The 26,660-nt window shown below is 31.5% G+C and overlaps 1 protein-coding gene across 1 annotated transcript; it reads left to right on the top strand.

The window, feature by feature from the left end:
• On the top strand, positions 1–25,731 carry LOC148273167 (uncharacterized; the record flags this gene model as incomplete). The annotated part of the gene is made up of 3 exons (XM_088239067.1): positions 1–12; positions 1,997–2,113; positions 25,492–25,731. Coding segments are annotated over exons 1-3 (369 nt in total), but the record flags the coding sequence as incomplete, so codon positions are not given.
• Between the last annotated feature and the right edge of the window lie 929 nt (positions 25,732–26,660).

Raw genomic sequence — 26,660 nt, 5'->3', positions numbered from 1 at the left:
ATGAACCGCAACGTAAGACGCGGATGACCAAGGAAGACGTGGTATGATCAGATAAACCAAAATCTTAAGTCTGGTCATGTCAAAAGCAGGCAGAACCGAAAAGCATGTATGACAAGATGTATGAATGTGGAAGAAGCTAGAAATGTATGCCAGGATAGACTTGTGTGGCGGTCTATTCTCCCTGGCTACCCTCACGGAGAAATGGCGTGATGGTAGTAGTAGTAGTAGAAGTACAAGCATTTTAAGCTGTACATCTGTATGAATTCCAAATAAAATAAAATAATTCCCAATTCACAAAGAGAAGTCTGTTTTTTAATTGGGAAATAAGGCTTGCATATTTTAACTTTACATTATGTTATTCATATAAAATGATGAGGAATGTGGAATCAGAAAAGGAACCAAGGAAAGAAAAAGGGGTGAAAATATACATATAAAAAAAAACAATAAAATTCAGGGAGTTCATGATTCTGATAATATATACTAATGTTTCAGGCGTTTCTTTTTTATATGAAGAGGTAGCTCATTCCAAAGTCAGCTTGAGCGGAATTATTAATTACAGAGTTGTTGGTATATTTAATTCGTATTAGGCTTATCAATTTCAAATCACCTACACCTTCACCTTTTATATTAATTTACTGGTTCTGAAACCGGTAATCTTGATTTTTTTATTTTTTTTATTTCATATTTTCCTTAATCGAAGTCAATCCCCTTAACGATATTCAAAAAATGTCCATAAAATCCCTACCAATCTTTGAACCATTTTGAACAAAAAAAAATTCAAACATTTTTTTACTCCACGGAAACATTTATTTTTTATTTGTGTATTTTTCCATACATATATTATTTACATAGAAATATAATTACAAAAATACACTTTAGAAAAATACATCTTAAAATTAAGCTATAACATAAATTGGAAAAAATGCCCACAAAGACTACAGCGTCTGGCGTGAACCATTCCTTTTTTAACTTTTAAACAAGTATGATGACAATATTATACCACTAATGATTAACTGTGTTGAAGGCATCTTTTGTACAAAAATATTAAATGGAATTACAGAAACCGATGCTCCAGAATCTTATTATTTCTGTAAACTTTTTATGGTTTACATAAATTTTAATAAGAAATGGTTTTAAGGTATTTACCGTTTGTATCAAGCCTACTGATTTTTTCCGTATTTTAAAAACAATTTTTAAATGACCTTCTAACCCACAAATTCAACATTTTTTCTTTAAAAATCTACAGTTCGATTTTATATGACCCATTTCATTACAACAATAACATTGTATTTATCATAACTCGTATGTTCTATAGAACTTGACCTAGAGATATTTTTTGTGCGCAATGTTTATAAACACTACACTTACTTTTTTCATGCAACACAATTTGACAATTTGAAATATTTTTTAAGATAACTTGACAGGTCATAAGCCCTGTAAATGCCTACACCTCTATATTTCCTTCTCAAGAGTGTTTCCCCTCTTTCTTGCAACCAATATAGATCTAAATAACTCCCAAAGGAAGAAATCCAGCCTGTTTACAAACATTTGTACACACTCAAAACATGTTTGATGCTTTTCATCGTATCACAAATTTAACATAAATAGTATGCCGTTTTATATACGCCTCCACACGTTTTTTATCATTTTTTTAAAGAAATAACCCGCTAAGCCTCTATTTTAGAGGTTTGTCAACAGGTAGGAAAGAGGAGATATGGAAGAACGCAATAAAAATACATTACAACACCCAGACCAATTGAGAAAATAATATTTCTTGTTTTTTTCTTTCTTGCAACTGGTGGGAATCAAACCCGCAACGCCAGTTTCACAATTGCCCGTTTAACCAACTGCGCCATGCCGCGAGTGATTTTAAAATTAAGACCTCGTTCACGAAAGTTTTCACAAATGTCGGTTAATTTCTTTTGGCTCTCAGTACTTACTGTAAGATAAATATTGTATCAAACGTTCCAGAACTAAATATTTTTATTGTTTTCAGGTGACTGTTTCCACAGTCAATATGCTGACTACAGTCCTGAACGACAGCCCAGTCTTCCCGGAACGTGAGGAGGACCAAGCTGACCTCACAGGGCCGCTCCTTATGGACAGTCCGCAGGTACTATTTATTATACTAGTGATGCGTATTACCATAGTCGAATAATTAGATTACTGTCATAACTGAATTATTAGGGTGATCTGTTTTGTAAAAAAAAAAACAGATATCAAAAATAGAGGAAGAAATTAAAAGGAAATACGGAAATCTATGTACTTGTATGGGTTTTCACCTGTCATTGGCTGATAAAAGTGATTAGTTTACACACTGTGTAACCTGTTGTGGTTTGGAAAACCATGAAAAAAACCATAAAACTAACTAACTGATCCCTAAAATTGCATGAGAATTCAAAATTAAAATAAAGGCAGAGAAATAAGAATGTGATTCCCAAAAAAATCTCATCATCTATTTACTTTCCCTTTTTTTCTCACCCCAAATGAACTTTTCGTTAACTAGGTAGTTTAAATTTGATGAGACGGGCAGCTGTTCCTGTGGGATGCTGATACAGTTGGGCCTGTGCTTTCTTCTCTTGTTCTGTCCCTCCTTAAGCTGGTGGTCTTCGGATCTGTTCATCCAGGGTGTCCTTCTTTATTCTAGGCCATTTTCATTTTGTAAATACCAACAACAACAAACCATTACGCTGTTTCCGTAAGGGTAAGCAGAGACGATAGAACGCTATACCACTATGTCTTTGCACACAAACCTCGCTTCCTCTACATTCATACATAGTATCATGCACGCGTGCCGACTATTCCGACTTATTGTAAACATATTTGTCCATAATTCTGTTTTATGTATATGCATTCTTCTGATTTTCTTTGGAAATACGAAATGTGTTTTTTTTATATGACCTACCAATGTTTCAGTAAAAAGAAATACCTGTACTTATTTTTGTACAATACCTGATTTTTTTATTGTGTATTGTTCAGTTTTACTAAAGTCTTTATTTATTTTATGTAAATACACTTTTTTTTCAAATTAATTGTTTCAAAGTTTTTTTATGTTTTTTTGAATAAATAAAAACAGAGAGATTGAGGTGATCCGAGGGGTTAGGACGACTTTTTGACCGCTATCCATACATCTTCCGAGTTTGTGTTACCTAGGAATAATGTAGTTCACTTTCCTCTTTGCACGGAGTCCCCCAGGACTGGTATTCTAAACGCTTTTATAGCGCGGTATATACGGCGCTATAAAAGCGTTCAGAATAGCAGTGTAGGACTTTACAAAAGCTGCGGGTGGATGGTGGGCTTTTGGATCCCCTTAATACCATAATTTACAGTCCTTGGACTGGTACCTGACGCATAAGACTGATCACCTTACTTTCCTGTCAATTGTAGAGAAACTTTGCCGTACAATTATACTATAGCCAATTTCTCGTAGCATTGAACTTCTTCATTGTGATTCGATGGGTTGAAACAGAGTGAGAACAAAACCTCTAGTCAGACCTCTAATCTCTAATAAAGTGGTACTATCAAGGGATCACAACCCGAGTGATTATTTTATTCATATTTTCACCAATGAGGATGTTCAGCGCTACGGGAAATTTGATATAACAGACGTTTTTTTACGCGGGTTAAAAATTAAAGCATTAAATTGTACGACGCTGTTAATTTAAAATATACGATTTTTTTTTAAATGATTTTAACACATTACAACAGGGATGGAAAACATTTTAGAGAATGAAATATAGAAGTCTAGGCATTCACAGGGCTTATGACCTGTCGATTCGCTTGTTTGAGTGGCCACTTTACACACTATCCCTATTGTAATTAGTTAATCTCAATGACTCCCTAAAGGGTGAAATCAAGTATTTTGTCTACAATAATTTGAACAAACTCAAAATATTGTAAATATTATTTTAATTAAAACTACCTACTTTGAACGACATCACTCGTACTTCCGAATTAACCAATGATAGAGTTTTGTGATAGATTTTCAGTTTACGGGAAGCCAATTCACCAATCAGAAAACCTCACTGAAGAAGACTTGTGACATTGCACACGGAGTAATTTCAAAATTATAAAACTTCCACAATTCAGAGCGCAGATAATACATGTAGAAAATATTTTTTTAAATTTTGGATTAGTTTTATAGTCTATTTGAAAATACCATTGAACTTCGTTATTGGTTCCATTTCCAACCGAACATGTTTCTTCTTCAACCAATTATTTTTAACATAACTTATTATCATTAGATAAAGTTAGGAATCATTCGATTAATTTCATCATTCAGTTATGCGCTTCACTATACTTAACTAACCACTCTCGCATTACTCTCTGTCGTCCTGATCTCCCCTTTCCGCACCAATCCCTGCTGCTGTCTTTGACGTCACACTAATCCTTGTCATTTTAATTTCCCCTTGAAACATCGAAAAGCAAATCAGGATTATCCGTGAACCGGAAAAAAGTTTTTCGAGATTTTTCTGTGTTGAAAATGTAGATCATATTTGTTTTTAAAGCATTAACTTTATTGTAAAACATTTCTACTAATATTTTTTTATATTTATTTTTATTATTTTTATTTGTTTAATTTTACAATACGCCCAAGAGGCATTTACAAAACTTATGCAGATAAGTACAAACACAGTAAGTAATAATTTTAAAAATAAACAACACGTTTTTTTTGTATACATGTAGAATTAAGAAAGGATGCTGCAATGCAAAATAAAAGGTGAAACTTTGCATAGTAAAAAAAAAAAAGAAAAATATGGATATAAGAAAAATTTTAGAATTAAAAAGCAAATTGTAAATAACTTGTAAAGAATTTAAGCAAAAAAATGGTTTTAACAAATGAATGTTAAAAACAAATAGTAAAAATCAGTTAACAGTAAGTATATAATAATAAAATATAATAAATATTAAAAAATATAATAAAAATATAATAAAAATATAATAACATAATATATAATAATATAAGTAGATAATAATATAATATATGGTACACAAAAATATTTGCTAAATTAATTTCAGAAAGAGATAAGATAATAATAATACACATCAAAAACAAAAAAAATATACGTACAAAATCATTTATCGGCTCCTTAATATCTACCGGTTACATGACGTACCCGTCTCTTCGTCGGGACTCTAACTACATGAACATCTAAATACTAAAATACAACGCCACCTTTACAATTACCAGAGCATACATAAAACTAGGGTAGGCTAAAAAGTAATGCACACATGTTTTTAGAACATGAACAAAAACCAATAGCAAGATCAGGAAAAAGGATCATTAAAGTACGATTCTTAAGCTTCAAAATCATTTTTTTATTTTTCGACATAATCACCGTTAAGCCTAACACATTTCTCCCAACGTGTAACAATTTTTTATTCTGTCACTGAAAATTTCTGACGACTTTTCTCGAATCCAGGAGTTGATAGCTGCCTTCACCTCACCGTCCGAGGTGTAATGATTATTCTTGAGATCTAATCGCAAGACGCAAGATCGGGTAATCGGAACTTCAGGTTTTGCAGTTTTCTTTCAGTAGCGCGCGAGGTGTGCGGACTAGCGCCGTCATGTTGCAAGATTATTGGCACCAGGCTGCCTCTAATACGACAAACTCGTCATCGGCGGTGTTTTAGAATCTGTCTGTACTGAGAAGAATTTACTGTTGCCCGTCATTTTGAATCAAATTGCCGACAAGTTTGCGGCAGTGATCGGACGTCCGTTGCGTTATTCATCAACAATTATAGCTTTTTCGGGCTCGCAACCACGAAATTTTACTTCCCATCGATTAACAGTAGACCTTTCAACAGTATTGTCACTATTAACCGCCTTAAAAATACACTGAATCTCAGTAGGGGTCGGTTTTTTTAGCAGCTAAAAATTTGATAACAGCCCGCTGTTTAACTCGCGTCGACATAGCACTAGTCACACGTCTCCATACTTCCGATTTTCAAAATTCAGAGGGTGAACGCAACGCCTTTAAACCTGCGCATGCGTACATTAGGAGAATGTTACTTCCACACGCTACCTGGCGCGTTTCTTAAAATAATTGTATTCGCGTCGTACAAGCATGTGTGCTAGAGGTGGTAAAAAAATGTAACTACCGTTATAAAACAGTAACTTAACTAACTAAATCACCAAGCGCAGAAATACCTAAATAAAAAAAAAAACATTTCACTATGCCTTTACGATTGCAATATGTTAATATAAATAACTCACGATAGAATAAGTTCTCGCTATTTTTTCGTGAAAATTAATGCTTTGCTTTTAAAATTCAGTAAAGCACGTGCCATTGAAAGTGTTGTCCATCACTAGCGACTACTTTCTGTCTGGCAGCATACAATTACCATCTCGAAAAAACGACTCATCTTTTGAGGTTATCCACAAATCGCGCCATTTATTTGCATCATCATAAGAATGGAAGTGCTGTTCAGCCATGCCATGAGTCATCGATCGGAATAAGTGGTAATCGAGAGGGACAATGCCCGGTGAATATGACGGGTGGAGTAGGATTCCCGTTTGAGCGTTTGAGTATGTTTTGACTGGCCTTGCAACACGTGGCCGAGTTATGCTGCAAAATTTCTCTGTCGTGTCTCTCCCAGAATTGCGGTCAGTTCTACTTCAATGCTCGGTTATAACGCATCAATTCTAGTCGATAGCGAACTCTTGAGGTGGTTTCATTGGGTTTAAGGAGCTCAAAATACACTACACCCAGCTGATCATAGTGCAGAGCAGAGATAATAATGATGTTTGGTTATGTTCCGACAGAGCATGGACACCGTAATTCTGTATGTTTCAGTTGAAATTTTTTTTTGAAAAGTAATGCAGCAAAATTTCCTGCCCATACTCTTTTATTGTAACGAAATTCAACATGTTTAACGCTACGAAAATATATGTTGTTTACACTTTGGCGGAATAACAGATACTGTTGTAGTGTAAGCGTTATGGTGTGAAGAATGATTAAATGGAGTTTTAACTTACCCAAAAGTTTTTTTGAGTGAGAATGAGCATGTTTAAATTAAAGATTTCACTAACATATTTATGTGGAATTTATTACTACCTAATTGTCTATAATAAAGGAAAAATATTAGAAAATGGATGCCCACAATATTGGCTGAACCTAACCATGGTATATGAAATTAATTTACGTTAAATATTAAAAGTCGTGCACGTCGAAATAACCAAAATTAGCGCCGGGCGAAGAGAGTCTGAATTTTGTTTTTCAGTTATTGGTGACATGTTGCGTTCCTGCGTTGTTACATTGGCAGGCCTGGCACCTGGTGTTGCAAGTGCCCATTACTGTCATTTCAAGCCTAAAATTTCAGATTCATTATGTTGTTGGTTACAGCATTGCCCGGTGTAAAATCGCTAATACAACACCATATTATGTCTGTGGCGTATTTCAGTGCAGCTTTCTTATATATTTTAGTAATGTTAATTATGTTCTTAGGTAGATAAGATTCTGGGGATAGCGACTGCTAATGATCGTTCACCATAGTAATTATTGAATTAAGTCATTGTAGGAATTATGCGTGTAAAAAGCATGGAAGCTCCGACCCAGTTGGAGGTGACAGAAGAAAACAAAGTTGGGCTTCAACGGTGTATTTATTGCATAAATGAATAAATAGCGTAACCGCGTAAACGTTTTACTTGACTAACTAACTGATTGAGTACCTGCTGAGTATCTGCCGATATACTGTCGTCCATACTTTATTTCCTAGTGTGGAATTAAGGTCGTATACTATTTTCCCGGCTGTCAGCAATTTGATATCACTGCGAATCAACAATTTGAATGTTTTAATCATGTATTGTTTGATTCAATTTTTGCACTGTCCAGTGTGGCAGATAACAGGGGGCATTGATTTCCGGATGAGTCCTACAGAATCCAATCCAATTCAATTGGTTAATTAGAAATAAATGTGTACTAAATACATAAAATTACATGGCTCTAGTATTGTTTTTGTAAAAAGCAAACTATACGAGAATGTGTTATTTTTTGCCGTAGATCGCAGTTATCTGTAAACATATTAGATAAATCACTATTTTTATAGCCTTAAGATAAAATTTACCCTCTTTCTCTACGTCCGCGTCTGCCTTTTTATCTCACATGTCGAGAATCCGTAATCGGGTGAGAGCCTTTGTTGAAAGCGGGGAGAATATAAATCCTTCTCGAGAGAGTTGACTTGCCAGGAAACGGGAACACGGAACGTTAGAGACAGGTTTGACCACCTGCGGACAAGAAACTATACAAAAATACCAGTTATATTTTATCATGTTTATTCTTTTTGTTCGTCGTAATTAAATTTATTTTTAGTCAGCCTCGTGGTGTAATGGTCAATGCGTTTACCTACCGTGCAAGATACCTCGGGTTCGATTCCCGACATGATTGATGTGAAATATTTATTTACAAGGGTGTTTTTACACTGAAATATTTCACAGTTGTACAAGGGATTGAAGCTGTACAACGAGTTACCTAAAGAAATAAAGGAGAAAGAAAAGATCGAAATATTTAAAATGAATTTGAATTAATATGTTATTGACAAATTTTGATAAAAAATGTTATGTTATTAAAAGTTTATATTCGTTCTAAAGATGTTATGAACTAACTTAATAAAGCATAAATAAATAGTTCGTATACCCTTAAACCTTCTAACCTTTATGCAACAAAAATGATCAAGATACCCCGCAATTGGTATACCAATGCAGTGTCCTATGCACCATTAGATGCGGAAAGGGAATAATGATTATTATTTTATTTATTTATTTGTTTATTTATTTATTTATTTATGTATTTATTTATTTATGTATTTATTTATTTATTTATTTATTTATTTATTTATTTATTTATTTATTTATTTATTTATTTATTTATTTATTTATTTATTTATTTATTTATTTATTTATTTATTTATTTATTTATTTATTTATTTATTTATTTATTTATTTATTTATTTATTTATTTATTTATTTATTTATTTATTTATTTATTTATTTATTTATTTATTTATTTATTTATTTATTTATTTATTTATTTATTTATTTATTTATTTATTTATTTATTTATTTATTTATTTATTTATTTATTTATTTATTTATTTATTTATTTATTTATTTATTTATTTATTTATTTATTTATTTATTTATTTATTTATTTATTATACGGCCTACGCCAATTACAACAGTTTCATGAAGAAACATAAATGCAAGAAACTGAACAAAAATAACATAAAACTATGTAGCAAAGGCAAACAAGGGCAAAACAATAATGGTATACAATATATTAATTAAAACGAAAGACATAAGACTTCGAACTAAACCATGCCAATCCAACTTCATCCCACACTGTTTAGTCGCGAAGAGATCTACGAAAAGCCGGAAGATCTATCCCAAAGAATTCCAAGTCGTGAGATGAATTGACTAATCTACACATTCTGGACATTGGGGCATAAAAACAAAAGTTGCTCTTAGAAGATTTAATAAATAGCAGATTTTGACTTCTGGTGACATGGTTAGGAACATGACAAGAAATTGATTGCAACAGAGATGGGACATCACTTATAGCATTAAGTATTTTGAAAATGCATATAAGGTCCATCTCAGTTCTACGTCTCTCCAATGAAGACAGATTAAGAGATTGCTCTATTTCAAAATAGGAATAATTACCCCTTTGTAATCCGAGCAACCATGCCACTTTTCTTATAAAACGGTGCTGGACAGACTCAAAATGGTAAATATGAGTCCTGTAGAATGGAGACCAAATAGGAGAAGCGTATTCTAGATGGGGTCGAACGTGAGCAATAAAGAGTTTTGATGGTATTAATATTTTTAAAGTCCGTTGTCACTCTATTGATAAAACCGAGAAGTTTGAGAGATTTGTTGTAATATGATATATTATTATATTTATACGAGTATATTATATTATATTTATGAGTTCAAAATCATAAGAAAATAACTTTGATAATTTTACCGAGAATTGCTCTTCCTTTTCAATTAGACCAAATTTCAAAAAGTTTTAAGGATGTGAAGATTGGACATATTATGTTATACGTCACGGTATATTATCAAATAGGAATACGTCACGGTGTATTATTAAATGTGAATCTTGCCTTGATACGTCCGTACTGTCAGTTCATTATTACTAGAATTCCAAATAAACTATCAAGCCTCGTGTCATCTGACAAAGAATGGCCAATTTTACATGTACCGTCCAAATTCGTAAGGTACGGAAAAATGAGGGTAAACTGACATTTATTATCTAATTTACTATTTATTTAAAATGTATTCAGCGGTGACTCTCAGGTAAAAGTCCCGGAACAGGAAACCAAGTGGAGATTAGTCGGCCTCATGGTGTACCGGTTATTGCGTATGCCAGGCATTAATATAATAAAAAATATGTATATAATACTCAATATCGACCCGCTTACGTTATTTTACCATGCCGTGTGGATTTTAAATTTTCCATATTTAGTGATTCTGAACCTACGACTACGTAATCTAATATATTATTCAGAGTCTATAATTTCTCCTCCAATACAGAATATTGTGATTCCTTATTTTGCATATTGTGTAAATAGTACTTTTAAAAAATTGCCCGGACATTGATTTCTTTGGAGACTCGTTGACTTGTTTATTTTTTATTAGATTTTTATTATTTTTATACTTTGGAGCGGGTACACTTAGGAACTTAGATAAACGCAACAAAAACCATAATATAAATATAATAATATACCTGAGTATTCCCTATATTAAAGTTTGTAGATAAATATTACATAAAAATGTACCTGCTTATAATTGATATATTCCTGATTCTCCTATTTTTTTACGATAACCGTTTACACAGCACCGAAAAATATTTTGAGGGTATCCCAATATTTGTAAACATCACATACTACTTAGTTAAATAAATAAAAGAACTTTGTTTTTCACCACTATTTTTTTTCAAAGCTAAACAAGCTTCTTTGTCAAGGTTTACTCAACTAATAAATTCTTACATATTTTATTTTATGTTATCAGTTTGCTGCCGATGAAACAAATAAATCTTTTTTTTTCTTGAAATGTTGGTAATGAGATGGATACGTTCGAAACTAGACAGGAGTGGACTAAAATAAAAATTGGTAATTAATTATTTATTTGTTATTATGAATAGCTTTTTTAAATTCCAAGTTGCTTAATTTTAATATTTTATTTTCAACATGAAGTAAGTACTTTTAATCCGGTGTCTTTATTGAAATAATAATTATTTTCTATCAGACGGTTTGCGAATTCAGAAAAAATATTATTATTTAGGCACCTTATGTGCTCTTTTACTCTTAACATTAAAGTTTCTTCTAGTTTTAATGTAGATTGAATCGCTATCATTACAATTTAATTGGTATATGCCAGATTTATGAACTATATTTTTGTGATTTTTTAACAATGTTCCTATATTATAAGTTGTGTAGGATGCGGGTTTAATATTTGATGGTAGGTAATTAGATAATTGTTTAGAAAACATGACATTCATAAAAAGAATGCGCCCCCACTGTTAAGATGGGTTTGCTTTATTTATTGTGTGAGTAGAATATAAATATGCATTTGTAATTTATTATATAAATTAAAGACGAGTGGTACTTTAATTTACAAATTTAAAATATCTAGTGACCGGGTTCGTCGCTTTTGCGACATCATCATTTCAATGAACTTCCATCAAGAATTTTCACTAACAAACTTAAATGTATTTATAAGTTTGTGTTTGCGTTTTATTTGAGTTTGCGTTTCTGTTTTGTTGTTATAACCACGAAGTTAGTTAGCTTCAAATATAACATTTATATCACACACCACATTTAACCTTTCGAGGGTTAAGTTGAAATTGACAGATAATTTAAAAGAACAAAAAACATTTTGAAAAAATGTGTTTTTGCTGATTTTGGTAAAATACCTCAACGAAATTAATATATACGAATATAACAAACGTTCGCTGAGCAGACATAAAACATAATGTGTATATCAGTTTATAAGTAACCTATTAATTTGATATTTTATCGTCAAAATGGCGTCTTCACAGAATTAGCATTCCTTTTACCCCCAATCTTATAGTGTTATGCCGCTTTTTCTTCTAGCCGCGGCAGACAAGGGCGCCTCCTTTAGAATTAACATCGCAGTGACTAGAGAAAATATGAGCAGAAGAAGATCCCTTCTTGCCACAGAAATACGAGTATAAACCGTAGATACACTCCGCGTTACGTATAATCGGCTCTCGCAGGATTACATCGTTCGAGCGATTTCGCTAAGCCGCCATGTTTATCTGTGGTTTAGCATGAAATCAGCCGCAGGTGGTGTTCGCAGAATTCTAATTAGGCGTTTATGGAGATGATCGGAAAACACAAAGAAATATTATTAAAAAATTTTCATTTCAATGGGCGTGTGTAAAAACTTTTGATTGTTATTATAATTTGTGGGTTGTTACAATAAATATTATATTTTACTATCTCCGTATTTCAGAAACCGGAAGGAGATTTTTAGCATCTTTAGTCACACGCGTCAATCACTTCAACACATGTCATAACAACGATGGTATAAATGATTCGGGTTAAAAAAAACTTTAATTAAGTAGTTAAGGTAGTTTACGTTTAGTTAACGTAACCACTCTTTAAACCGAATCATTTAAAGACATACTGTGTATTGTGTACGTATACCTAACAAAAAAACAAAAATTAAGTTTTTATTTTTAATTTTTTAGATGTTTTCAGATACAACATTATTTTGTTTAAACTTTTTTTAGTTATTGTAGCGTTCGAACTAACATAAAAAAAGCATTTAAACCAAAATACCGTAGCCGTGGCATACACTATAAGTTACCTTTTCACAGAGATTCCTACCATTCCATACGTCATTTACCTACTTAATACCTACCCACCTAAAATCCGAACGAAAGTGCTCCCTACCGTAAGTCAATTCCAATTCGCTCTGGTTAGGAGGTGACTTAAATTGATCCGAGGGATCGAAATATGTGTCTTTTCAGACCGTAAACCCGACGGGACGCAAGTCGTTTCTACCTGTCAAATTACCTATGCCCAGAAGCTCGCTTTCTGTACAGATAGTAAAAATTGACATTAATCTCGTTATTAGCACAATGAAGAGAATAATACCATATATATTTTTTAATTAAAAAAAAAATATTTATGTAAATGTGTATACACGTATTTTTAATGCAACTGTGAAACATTATTTTGCGTAATATTTTTTAAACTAAAACAACTGTGTACGTAGTACATTTGTAATATACGAAATAATATACAAATATGTATGTGTACATTTATGTTTTTCCTTTTTAAAAAAATGTTGTTATTATTTTATTTTTACATCTGAGCATGTTTTTCATTCTTTATTTTAATTCTTAAGTTTTGAAAATTTTCTTTATTTTTTACTTTAATTAAAAAATTTAAACAACTTCTATTTATGTTTTTTTCCTTCTCTTTTTTGTACTTTAATATATAATCTTACATATAATTACCTTATAATATGGAAACTTCACTGGTCCATTAGAGTTAAGTCTAACTGTGTAAAATATAAAACTATGTAACTGTACTGTATGTTTCTTAAATAAAAGAAAATAAAAAATACCCTTCAAAGGTCAAGTACAAGTTAAATATTAAATTCAAATTATGTGGAAAATTGTTTTACAAAATTATTTATTTCTGCTTTAGTGGAATTTGAAATAAGCTAAGAGATTATTTTTTTTTTCCCAAACGCCTTTTCTGTAAAAAAAAATTCGTAGGGATTTTTTTGTAGGTTCATAAATGCAGTAAAAAATGTTCGAAAACATTTTAAACAATATAATGTACCTACCTCGTAAAAATCCTTCTAGGGTTAAAATCCTGAATATAAATATACTAAAGCTTAGACGTTGGCGTAGTCAAAACGTGGTATGTTTTTAATTTTTATAAAACGATGTCCTCCAAAAACGCTTGCTTAACGAACGATAGATAAGCCATTTAATTAATGAGAACAAATCAATCCAAAACAGGCCTAATTGAACGGGAGCACTGAAATATTCGGGGTATTTATAAATCCACGAACATTATATTTCGGGGATGGATAAACATGTAAATATACGGGTTACATCTCTCTCCAGTGCCGTGGTGTGGCAATATTGTACCTACTCCTCGCCCGTGCGAGGAGGCGCGGATTACAATATCCCCGCAATGATTGATTAACAGCTCTATCGCTCCGTAACTCTTACCGCCCGCACCACCCCATCCCAAAAGCGAAAACATATTTCTCCTGTGACGTCGACGATAACAGAGAAAGTATCGATTGTTTTCACAACGTTATTTGCATCAAGAACGATACAAATATTATGGAGAAAATTCATTTTAAATAAAGATACTAACCAATATTCTTTCCGTATGATGCCAAGACAGTGTATAATTAAGAAAAAGATAAATAATAAATTCATGAAAAACTTTTATAATTAGTATTGTTTTCCATTCCTCACCCCAGTTTTCAATATTTCCAAGAAAAGGGAAATCAACATTGTAAAATGTAGAGCAATGGGGATAATACGTTAAATATATATATATATATATTCAAATGTAGAAAGCATGCATTAAGAAATCGGTTTTTTCACAGTTAAGCAACAAATAAAATATAATGCTACAATTTTCATTAAAAAAACAATAAAATCGCATTTAAAAAAAACGAAATTTAATCAGCAATGCCGAAACGTTACAAAATACGATGATATTAACTAATGAGGAAAAATACAGTCTTAAAACTCATTGTGCAAGGCTTTAAAATTGTACAATGAATTATCTGAAAAAAGAAAGAAATTGAAAAGCACAAAACATTTCAAATCAATTTGAAAAAATATGTTTGTAGGATTTGCGCCTGGGAAAATGTGTGATTTCGTTTTTGGACTGTCTTTTAAACGATAGTAGGTCAGCTGACACTGAGAATTGATTTCCGGGTGACTCCTGTATGTTCATGATAAATTTATAAATAAAATGTAAGGTGTTATGAACAAACTAAATAAAGCATAAATTAAACTAATTAAAAATCCCACCTTGCCCTGCGCCCTTCAGACACCATTATCACTACCTAAGTACTATTCTGCGTAATTATTTTGGCTACCCGGTAAAGGGTAATTCTGAATACTTGAAACTGGTTGTTCTTATTAATATTGCATTTGACTTAAAACATCAAATGTTTTATTTATTTTTAAATATGTGTGATGATATGGTCTAAGAACATGAGATGTTATTTCTATTTAAATACTTGGGGGTATTAAAAGCAAACTTAGAAATCTCCATTTAAGGAGTTACTGAAATATATGCGAAAAAGTTTAAAAAAAGATTTGGGAGATTTCTAATTATGCTTCACCAACTCAATGAAGAATGCTAAGTTTGCGGTGTCAAGAAGTATAATTGAAATCTGTTTTTGCCAGATTTAGAGACAGTTTTAAATAACGCTATTATTTAGGTAGGTAGGTTTTTATGTACAGTTTATTTTGGCAACAATCACTAATTTTCCGTTTTTGGTGGAGATTTCTAAGTTTGCTCTTATACCCTAACATGTCAAATAGTACTTACACTTAATTACAAAAATTGAACAAATATGGTATACAAAAACTATGTGAAGGTATAAGAAGCCAGCGTGTAAACGGCTTCTTTAAAATTAATATGTCAAATAATAGTTTTAAAAACTGTCATGTTACCTGCTAATTTCGAATAAAATATGCAAGTTCTTACAAAAAATAATTTCGTAACAAAGTATACGAGCAATGTAAAAAGTTTTAAGTAAAAAGAAGAAGAAAATACGAAATCGTGTAAAACCGTAAATGTAAAAAATAGTGTAAAAATACACGTGAAAGTGAAAAATAAAAACTAGGGTTTACAAATGAAATACAATTCAACAATTCGAAAATTCTGGTATGTCATGCCGTGCTCTGTAAATTATTTTACGCGAAAATCATAAAGCTTGAGATTGAACTTTGTTTTTTTGTACAGTTTAATAAACTTTCTTTAACTCTAGATAAATAAATTTATTTTATATTTTATTTTATTTACTTTATCTTCGGAACATTTTTAGATTACAAATATCACTTTATTTATTGAATCGAAAAAATTCCACATAGGCATGGCCTGTGCGCGGGTATACTAAATCTAGAATACATCATGAAAGTTATGGTGTAGATGTATATTTAAATATAAAAATAGGGACATGTTAGTACAATTAACTTTACATTTGACAAATAAAGGGACTGCAATTCAGCTTATCTTGGGAGTTTTTATAGCCGATAAATAATTACAGACAATATATGTGTGGGTATGAAAAGTCTGGTTAGACATTTATAAACCACCAATATTAAACTTAACGTATTACAACAAAGATGAAGAACATTTAAGAGAAGGTAATATAGAAGTCTAGGCGTCTACAGAGCTTATAGACTGTCCATGGATGGTTTAAGTAGCCACTTTGAAATGATGAAAGAGGATAATGAAAGAGGATGAAAGAATTGAAAGAATATAGATGTTTAAATGTTGGCAGAATGGTGAATGTTACACAGTTGTAAAGTGGCCACTTAAACCAGCGAATGACAGGTCATAAGCCCTGTAGATGACTAGACAACTATATTACCTTCCCTAAAATGTTCTTCATCTCTGTTGTAATATGTTAATATAAAAAGCTCCCCAGGGAGCTGAATCCAGTCCTTGTCTACAAAAATTTAGACATAATCAAAATATTGTTGATAAATTCACCTGGTATACGAAGAAGTATAGATATTGAAAAAATAACATTTTCAGGCGTTGCCTAGTATGTGGGTGAAATAATTTAATTAGATGAATCTCACCCGCATAAAAAAGATTTCAGCTCTTTAACTTCGCAAACATCAACAGATGAAAGAATTGAAGGAATATAGATCTTCAAATATGGGCAGAATGGTGAATGTTACACAAGGTGTAAAGTGGCCACTTAAACCAGCGAATGACAGATCATAAGCTCTGTAGATGCCTAGACAACTATATTACCTTCTCTAAAATGTTCTTCATCTCTGTTGTAATATGTTTATATGAAAAGCTCCCCAGGGAGTTGAATCCAGTCCTTGTCTACAAAAATTTGGACAAACTCAAAATACCATTAATATTAAACTTGTTTGATTTTTCAGCCAGCAGGTGTTAATCTATTTATATCAAACCGTAAAATATTGACTCAAACGTAGCGTTAATTTGGTTTATTTTTACATTTTTATATTTCACATTAAATCATACCAACCAAATGAAAACCCAAATAATCAATATATTTTAATTGGGTTATGCTAGGGTTCAGTGAGGATTAAGTATCCTGAATACTGATGTCCATGTTTCAATAATGTTTGTGTCATCTCTTTTTCGGAAAAAAATATTTTTATTTATTTCATCATCATCATCGTTCCCTATCCGCACCTAATGGTGCATAGGGCACTGCGTCGGTATACCAATCGCAGCGTATCTTGATCATTTTTGTTACATAAAGGTAAGATGATCAGTCTTACGCTTCAGGTACTAGTCCAGGGAAAAAACCCTATTTAATAAATAAATATTTTGTATTAACACTGTCGGGAATCAAACTTGAGACCTCTTGAATGGTAGGCAAATGCGCCGACCCTTACACCAAGAGACCTTTTTCTTTTATTTACATGTATCTATTCTAATAAATAAATTTTAAAATATAACATTTTTTTAATGTTATATAATAATTAAATGTTAACAATATTCTGAGTTTGTCCAATTTTTTTAAACGTTTGTTCTTCACCTCTGTTGCAATATATTAATATTAACCGCGTCCTAGGGAGTTGAATTAAGTACTTGTCTAAAAAAATGGATAAACTCAAAATATTGTTGATAAATCCACCTGGTCCATGAAGAAGTATAAAAATTGAAAAATATAAATTTCAGGCGTTGTCTAGTATGCAGGTGATATAATTCAATCAGAGGAATCTTACCCGCATAAATAAAGGTTTCAGCTCTTTAACTTCATAAACATCAGCAGATGAAAGAACTGAACGAATATAGATGTTCAAATATGGGCAGAATGTCGAATGTTACAAAGTGTGTAAAGCGACCACTTAAACTAGCCAATGACAGGTCATAATCCCTGTAGATATTACTTCTATATTACTTTCTCATAAATATTCTTCATCTCTGTTGCAATATGTTAATTGTTATTAGTTATGTTATTCTACCGACAAGGAATATATTTTTAAGAAAAATGTCGAAATAACAAAAAGCATTATTTATTTTAAGATTCTTATTATTTTAACTATTAATAAACATTTTGGAAGATTATTTACATAATCAACTTGGTGAATCGTTATTAATTAGGCACAAATCATTCTGCTTATTGAATCAAATTGTACATTTCGAAAAGTTTTATAACTTCACATTTCATCACCATTCTTTTTTCATGACAAATACATTACAAAAAAATACATATTATACCTACAATGATAGAAACATTATCTAGAAAACAGAATATAAAAGAAAACAAAAAATTTCGATGAGTACACAAAACATCGGTTGAGTTTTATTTTTTATATGTTTGAGCCTAGACATTTTTGGACAATTTTTATTTTATGATAAAGTATAGTAGTCCATGTAAAAAAATACGTGAAAAATATTTAGAGCATGAAATTTAAATTTAAGATAAAATGTCCCATATGTGACATTTTTTTAGTAAAATAAATGGAAAAATGTTGTAACCACGTGCGGCTGACTTTTTTTCTTTAATTTAAGAAAAAAAGGCTTTGCTGTTTGACATTGAGAACGGTCTCGTTGAGCACATTTCTTCACATAAAAAGAATAGTGTATGAAGAGTTAGGAAAGGTTACTTCATAATGGCGTTTCCCAAAGAACAGTGCGCCAAATAATTTCAGTTGTAACATGGAATCTAAAGATCCTGGTAAAATTGATTGTAGTTGCCGAGATATTCATTAATTAAATGCAATTAGCAACGCCGCGCCGCGCTGCTTACATTACAGGAACGGCCAGGTTAACTCTAAATTATGTGCAACAGTGGCAGCAGTTTGTTGATTAGGGAATATGGAAGTCTAAGCATTTACAGGGCTTATGATCTATTATTATCTGGTTTAAGTTGCCACATGTTTAAACATCCATATTTCCTTAACTCTTCCATTCTTTAGCGTGCTTTAATGAAACATTTGCATTTGGGAAAACGGGTAGACTGGCATTAAAAAATCCTAAAAGGTAATAAGCAAAGGTTATTCCAGACATAATGCTTATTTTTTTTTTTTTATTTATTTGGAAGTTTAACAAGGTTATATAAGATACATACAATTTTTAAGTAAGCGTTGCTAATATTCTTTATACATATCCTCAATTATAGAACTTCCCCATCTTTCATAAATTATATAAAATAAGTGTGTAGCTTAATTAAATCCATTTAAGTAGGAAATAATAAAGATTAAGTTTAGTGAAAGATAAAAATAAAGATTGAGTTAAAGAAATAAAATTGAGTTAAACATCAGAAACTACTTAATTCTTTTATTTTTTTTAAAAGAAAAGAAAAGAGAAAATAAGAACATATAAGATGTAATAAAATAAACTAAAATTAATTTACATACACAAAAATAAAGATTAGGCATTTAATTTAAGACACATTTTTTTTATAATCAATTTGCTCATCATGATAAATGTCAATGTTAACTTTTTTTTATTTTGTTGTAGAGTCTTAACATTCTTGCAAGAGAGTTAAAATGTGCCATATTGTTTGTAAAAAAATGGAAGGTTTATGTTAGTCATTTAGCTTTTTTTTTACCACCACGAGGAGGCCCAATTACAATGGTGAATTACAGCACAGAACACTCAGGGTTGAGAAAAATCGCATTATTTTTTCTGTACTCACCGGGAATCGAAGCCGAAACCTTTTGTGCATAGGTCGAGTATGTATTTTAGCCATTACACACGGAGATTGCTATAGTCGTCGACGTTTATCGACAAACAGCGTCAAATGTTAACGTGCCTTTGTAATACAGCGCCTAGATTTGTTTTGTGTGAGAGTACAGCTGAATATGGAAAAGTTTCTCCATTACCTTCAGTTTTTCTAGAGATTAATATTTATTACAAACGTATCTCCACTGATTTGAATTACTATTGAGTAATTAACAAAACTCGCTGCTAAAATTGCGTTATGAATTTTAGCAGTTAGTTTGTTATAAGTTCCAATGGACTTAGTTTTTTTCTCAATCATCAGTGATTGGTCTGTCTAGTAATGTTTTTACCACATTAGTTCATTTCATATTAAATAACTCTTTGTTATATAATTTTATTATATTTAAATCACACTATTGTAGTTTTTGGGAGAAAACTTCTCCCATCCTTCCTATGTTGATAAGCAAATATTAAAGATTGGTTTATGTTAATGACGTTAAAAATAGGTCTTAATAAAAAACAACCGTCAAATCAATTAAAATTTGATGCCATACCAAATCATAGTTTATCATGCCGATAAAAAGTAAGAAATCACACTGTTTTGGCATTTTAAATAGCTCTTCTTTTAAAATTGCGCCAATAAAAAAAAGTAAATAAACATTACAGAAAAACAATTTTTAGTACCTTCACTCTAAAAAACATATTTAAGGGTTTGACGTAAGTAACTAAAATATAACTACTTTTGACAAGCAGATTACGCTTCGTGGTGTAATGGTCAGCGCACTTGCTCACCATGCAAGAGTGTTTGTTTTTCCTTTTCTTTTTTTTCTTTTTTTGATTGGGTGGATACAGTCTAACTACTGTTCCTTATTTAGACTGTAATTGTATGTGTAAAAATACTTATTGTTATGTAGGATTCATATTTATATAGGGAAACTTCACTAATAAGCCACAAAAAGTGGCTTGGTGAGGTTTTTGTATTCATTAGATTTATTTCTTTTTTATGCACCTTAATTTTGTGTACTTTTGCAATTAAATAAATAAATATAATTAAGTAAATTACAATTTTTTTTTTGCACAAAAATACGTAAGGCGAAAGTACACATGAAGAAAACGTAACCAATACCACATCAAAAAATAGGAAACTTCTTGTACTTGGTGTGGGATTAATAGTAAAAGAACATTTTTTTTTACTGAATGAATATATATAAAAAAATTGACATGTGCCATCGCATGTGTATGTATATAAAAATAATCAAACGCACATGCACCTACCCTCCCTCACCTACACACACACACACACACATTAAGTAAAAATTATATATAAACACGGTATTAACAATTATAAAATAAAGTTTGAAGCTGCTAAACAAAAGGAGGGTACATATGTGTAATCAAATATTATAAAAATATATTTTTATGATTTTTAGACGCAACATTTAAATATGACTTAAAGTAACATTTAATCAAGGTAATTGGTACACAAACTATTTTACCTTTAGTTTGAATTTTGGAAAGAAACTGATATTTTTTATTTTATCAGGTTAGTTGTCAAAGAAATTATCCCTTGGTATACGTAACTATTTTCAAAATATTAATACCCGTATGCAGAGACAAACCTTAAGGTGAGGAAAGTACATATTATTGTCTTCACCTTCGGGTTATTCTTTGCATTTGAAATTAGAATGTACTTTCCTCACCTTAAGTTTTGTCTCTGCATTCGTGTTGAAATTTGGCATTTAAATGTTATTTTGGTATCTTGGAAAGTTTTATGCAACGCTGTTTTTTTGTTTTTTATCATAAATTGATAGAATTGAATTTTTTTATAGATCAATTGATGGTACATTAAAAATTTCAAAAAGGTGTTGTGTTGGAAATGTTGATGGTGTTTTTAATCACTTTTCTAATTGATCTTTGGACTCTTTTCATTGAGTTTATAATATAAATCAAATATATCTTTAGTTAAACATGACATGTTTTACCTTGACGTCAAGATTCATGACGACGTTCTATTTATAACTAAACGGTCACAGACAAAGTTCAAAATTTAACCGAATCGTGACGTATTAGGGGTTTGGCTTGCACCGTTTTCGCGGAAATGTAATATTATTACTTCAACCGATAGTGTAGCTTCTGGAATGGAACAACGATTATTTTTCTGAAATGATAATTTTCACACTAGACATTTTAAGTCATTTTATTAATTCAGTTTTTTTTTCGATTATTGACCATTGGACTATTGGCTAGCGGACGCTTTTTGAAGTCTCTGCAAAGATATTAGTTTCGTGTACTACATTTTTAGAAGGTACGAAATAAAATATAGGATACACCAAGCTTTTGTAAACATATAAATATGACGTAGGTTTCGTCGACGTAAAATACACATTCTACAAGATAGAGGATCTAACTGTAGACATTAAACATACGTTGGCTGGGTTATGTACACATCAGAGGCGTGCCTTAAGTACAAGGCGACTACTTACAATAAGCCAATAACTTATAACACTAATCTTCATATTCAGGTAGGATTAGAAGTTTATAGTTAGGAAATTTGATGTTTGGCATTAATCATCGTTATAATTTCCAAATCCGTGCATTACGATGCTTAGAGCACTGCCTTGATACACCGATTTTGAATTTTTAATTCATAATTTAATTGCAAATTCATATTCAAATTGGTTATATATTCATTTACATATTATCATTCCGAAACAGTAATATGAAATTATAGCAGGCTCTCACATAAGCATAATAAATGCCCGTTCTAGAAAACCCGCTTTGCAATTTTATAAAACAATGCATTTTTTTTAAAAAAGACACTGAATTTTAATATCAAAAGTATATTTAAGACTTTCGGCTAAGAATTTTATAGTAATTAATAGATAACATCATGACAATAAACAGCTTCCTCGCCACATACCGCACACCGCATCTGAGGACTTAAATTTCCTTAGCAGTATTCGCATACAGGAAAAAAAGCTACCTGAGGGAGCTCCTGTTATCTAGTTGCATTAGCATATTTGTGCTGAAAGAAAATAATCTAGACGGTGACAATAAACCGGTATGAAAGCACTACCTTCACATACATCTGTTTAAAAAGCCGAGGATATTTCCATCGGTTTCACTCAAATATTTTTCTTATCAAAATCGAGTTACACTTTTAAATATCAATTTTGAAAGTCGCAATTTTAATTTAATTTAACTTTAAGCCCTACTGCTTTTATTTCCCCTTTTACCGTGAGTATATATTTAATAACAATGTAAATTTGATACTTAAAGCTTTTAAGATCGTGTCTCAAACCTTTAAACCGGGTTGTGGTCCTGTAGCTAGTATCGCGGACATATGGATCAGAGGTCCGAGGTTTAAATCCCACTCTACCGCAACTTGATTCCCATTTTCTAGATGTGAGTTATTTACAACACGTTGAAAATGCCCCCAAAATCTAAATATTATAAATATAAATCAAAAGAATGCAAATATTCTTTTTTTTTTTTAAATAGTGCACCGCCACTGGTTGACGAAATGTGAGAATTTCAATACATTTAAATACGGTAATGAAACATTTATCTGTGGCGTCAAACCACCCAACATAATTCCACAGCCTCGCCCTTACGCCCTTGTTCATGAAATATCTGATGGCGTGTGTAATGGCAGATGAAATTCACATAATATATTGTTTACAAATTTTTGGCTTAGTGGGTTGAAATATTAAGGGTCAAATGCGTAGTTGAATACGACCCAATGGATATATTCTAAGTATTTTCAGAAAGAAGAATAAAGGTCGTGTATCAAGAAAAGCGTCCGTAGCGTCAGTGAAACTGAGACAGTACCAATATAATAAATGATTGTAAATAGGTACAGTGTTGCTTTGGATAGGTCAGAAAACAGGCGAAGTGTTAGATTCGCTACACGACCGCTCCAAACAAAAAAGCAGTATCTAGCAGAAGTTGAAAGTATGATTTTTTTAATGTCATCCATCAGATAAATAATTGTAATCCTTCTAAACAACTTACTCTGTGCTTACTATATTGTACTTAACCTAACCTCTCACAGGTCCTAACCTAACCTAACCTTTTATACACTAGTCGCATTAATTGTAAGATTTGATCGTAATTATAACCGAAAATGCCTGGTCTGGTATGGTAAATCAATACATTTGCGTTTCTAAATTATTATTTTTAATATTTCTAGGGAAACAGTAATTCAGTCAACAGTTTCAAGGTTGTGTTGTTTAGCACCTTCATCATCTGGTTCACCCTCATCGCCGTTCAACTGGAGCCAATCCATCCTATTTAAAACCGTTGCTAACTAAAAACCTTTTTTAGAGAATTAGCCATTCCTAAACCCAATTATTTTTCCCAAGTGGTATAAAATAATTTAAGTATGAAATATCTTAAAATCAGATTTTAGGAAATTTAAAATTATCAAACAAAGTTGTTTATTTTCATCGCGTTCTATATTGTCGGCATCAACAAATTGAAAAATTACGGTCTTAAATTTACTAACAATGTTTTAAGTTCGTCTAAATTTTTGTAGACATGAATTGAATTTAACCCCCTAGGGAACTGTCAATATTAACATACTACAACAGAGATGGAGAACATTTTAGAGAAGGAAATTTAGAAGCCTAGGCATTTACAGGGCTTATGGCCTATCATTCTTGATTTAAGTTGACTAAAGGAATATAGATATTCAAATAGGCAGAATGGTAAAGGTGCAAAGTGGCCAATTAAACCAGCCAATGACAGGTCATAAGCCCTGTAGATCCTTAGACTTTTATATTTTCTTCTCTAAAATGTTCTCCATCTCTATTGTAGTAAGTCAAATTTATTAAATAGGGATTTATTTAAATTTACTTTTAATTTAGATATTAATTCTGCTAAACAAGGATGCTAAACATAGTATTAGCTACATTTAAAAAATATCTTTTCATTGATATGTAGGTACCTAGGTACTTATTTATGATTGAATTCCAGAATTAAAAATTATAAATATTTAAATATTGAATTTAAGTCGGTACTCACTTAGGCTGTTTATGGTACATTCCAAAACATAAAACAATTAATTATCAAATATAGAATTTTTTTTGCAACTGTCAAGCTCAGCTTTTTTTACCAACATGGGTGCACTTTATTCACAAATGCAATTTTTTAAAAAATATTGTATGTCAGTTTATATTTTTTTAGTATTATCAGAAATCCAGTAAAAAGAAATAAATGAGAAGAAATTACAAGGAATGAAAGGAAAGAACCTGATTGGGATCCATAAAAAGTGCAAAAACACACTTTTTTAAACACAAAAAAACAACATCCTTCCTTCTTTTAATCTGCATTCTCGTCGAATGCAACCCTGGTAGATCAATGAAAAACATATTTATGCTTTTAACTTTGTTTTAACAAATTCAATTTAAAGTTTTAATAACTACGAACACGCACAGCGCAATTATCTACATTTCACTAAAAACCGCAAGTAAATCGGTTAAGCCGTTTAGAAGTTCAGTGACATCATACATACAGAAGAATTATATATATAATGATAATAATTTACCAATACGCTAATTTCCATGTGTGATTGTCTCTTCCCAGTGCGTGCTGTTTGGAACCTTCATCATTTGGTTCGCTTCCATCACTATAAACCTGGGTCCGACATTCCTGTCCGGCGCGCTGGCTGCGAGCGCTGACAGCGGGCCGCGCGCTCCGTCGTGCCCGCTCGTCCACGGTCCCTACCGCCACTACGTGCTCAACGTGCTGTGGATCGCTATCAACCTCATCTGCGTCATGCTGACACTCTTCCACCTGCGGAAACTCCACCGGGATCTTACCAAGGTATTACAATAGAATTAATTTAGAAATCTAGACGTCCCTGTTAACTAATCTTTATTATATTTTTTTTGTGATAGAAGCAGGTTGCATAATAGACTACGCACAAGACGAGTATCTCAAATAAATCATATTCATAATTTGATGTATTTTTTTATGGTTATTGTATTTATTATTCTGGATAATATTTATAGTGCAATTTTTAATCAAATCACCTCAAGAGCGCTGTACAATCAATATCTTAACACGTCATGAAACTATCGAGCGCATGGGCAGTTGAAATTCAAGTCAATTTAAGAACTAGATCACCACGCGCCTTGCAGCTACAGAGCAAATGGGTGGTTAAAAATCTAGCTTCCGTTTACATTTTTTCGTTTTTATTTAATTTTTGCATGGACATCTATTGTTATTAATTTATTTCAAATTTACATGTACATTACCATTACAGCACACCTGCCAATTACAGTAGACATATTTTTTTTAAACATTTAAAAAAGTGTATGATAGAAAATTTAAAGGTGCAGACGTATAAATATGTTTTAGTCTATAAAAACAACAAAAAACAAAATCAAAAATATCACTAATACACATTACTTTACATCGTTAGAAAAGAAAGAGTAAAACTGGTAATCTTAGCATATAAAAGATCCACCTCTCTTCGTAGGATGTTCAACAGACCAATCATCCTCTTTGGCAATCCTCAAAGGCATTGACAACGGTAAATTGGTCCTGCATTCAGGAAAAACAAACGGTCTGTAGGTATTTGCTACGTGCATATAATTTTATGGGCTCCAATATGATATATACTTTTTGTGTTTAATATGTGATATTGCACTGTTTATTTTGCATTTATATTATTGTTTCAAAAAACCAACCCCACGATTACCGGTTTAAAAGACCACACTGCAACACTTTACCATAACATTTTAACTGTA

The sequence above is a fragment of the Micrasema longulum genome, unplaced genomic scaffold (genome assembly GCF_059751315.1).
Source record: "Micrasema longulum isolate JH-2025_06_02 unplaced genomic scaffold, ASM5975131v1 h1tg002058l, whole genome shotgun sequence".
In the NCBI taxonomy this organism is placed as follows: Eukaryota; Metazoa; Arthropoda; class Insecta; order Trichoptera; family Brachycentridae; genus Micrasema; species Micrasema longulum.
The sequence above is the reverse complement of the archived record's forward strand: the minus strand, read 5'-3'. Positions and strand labels throughout refer to the sequence as shown.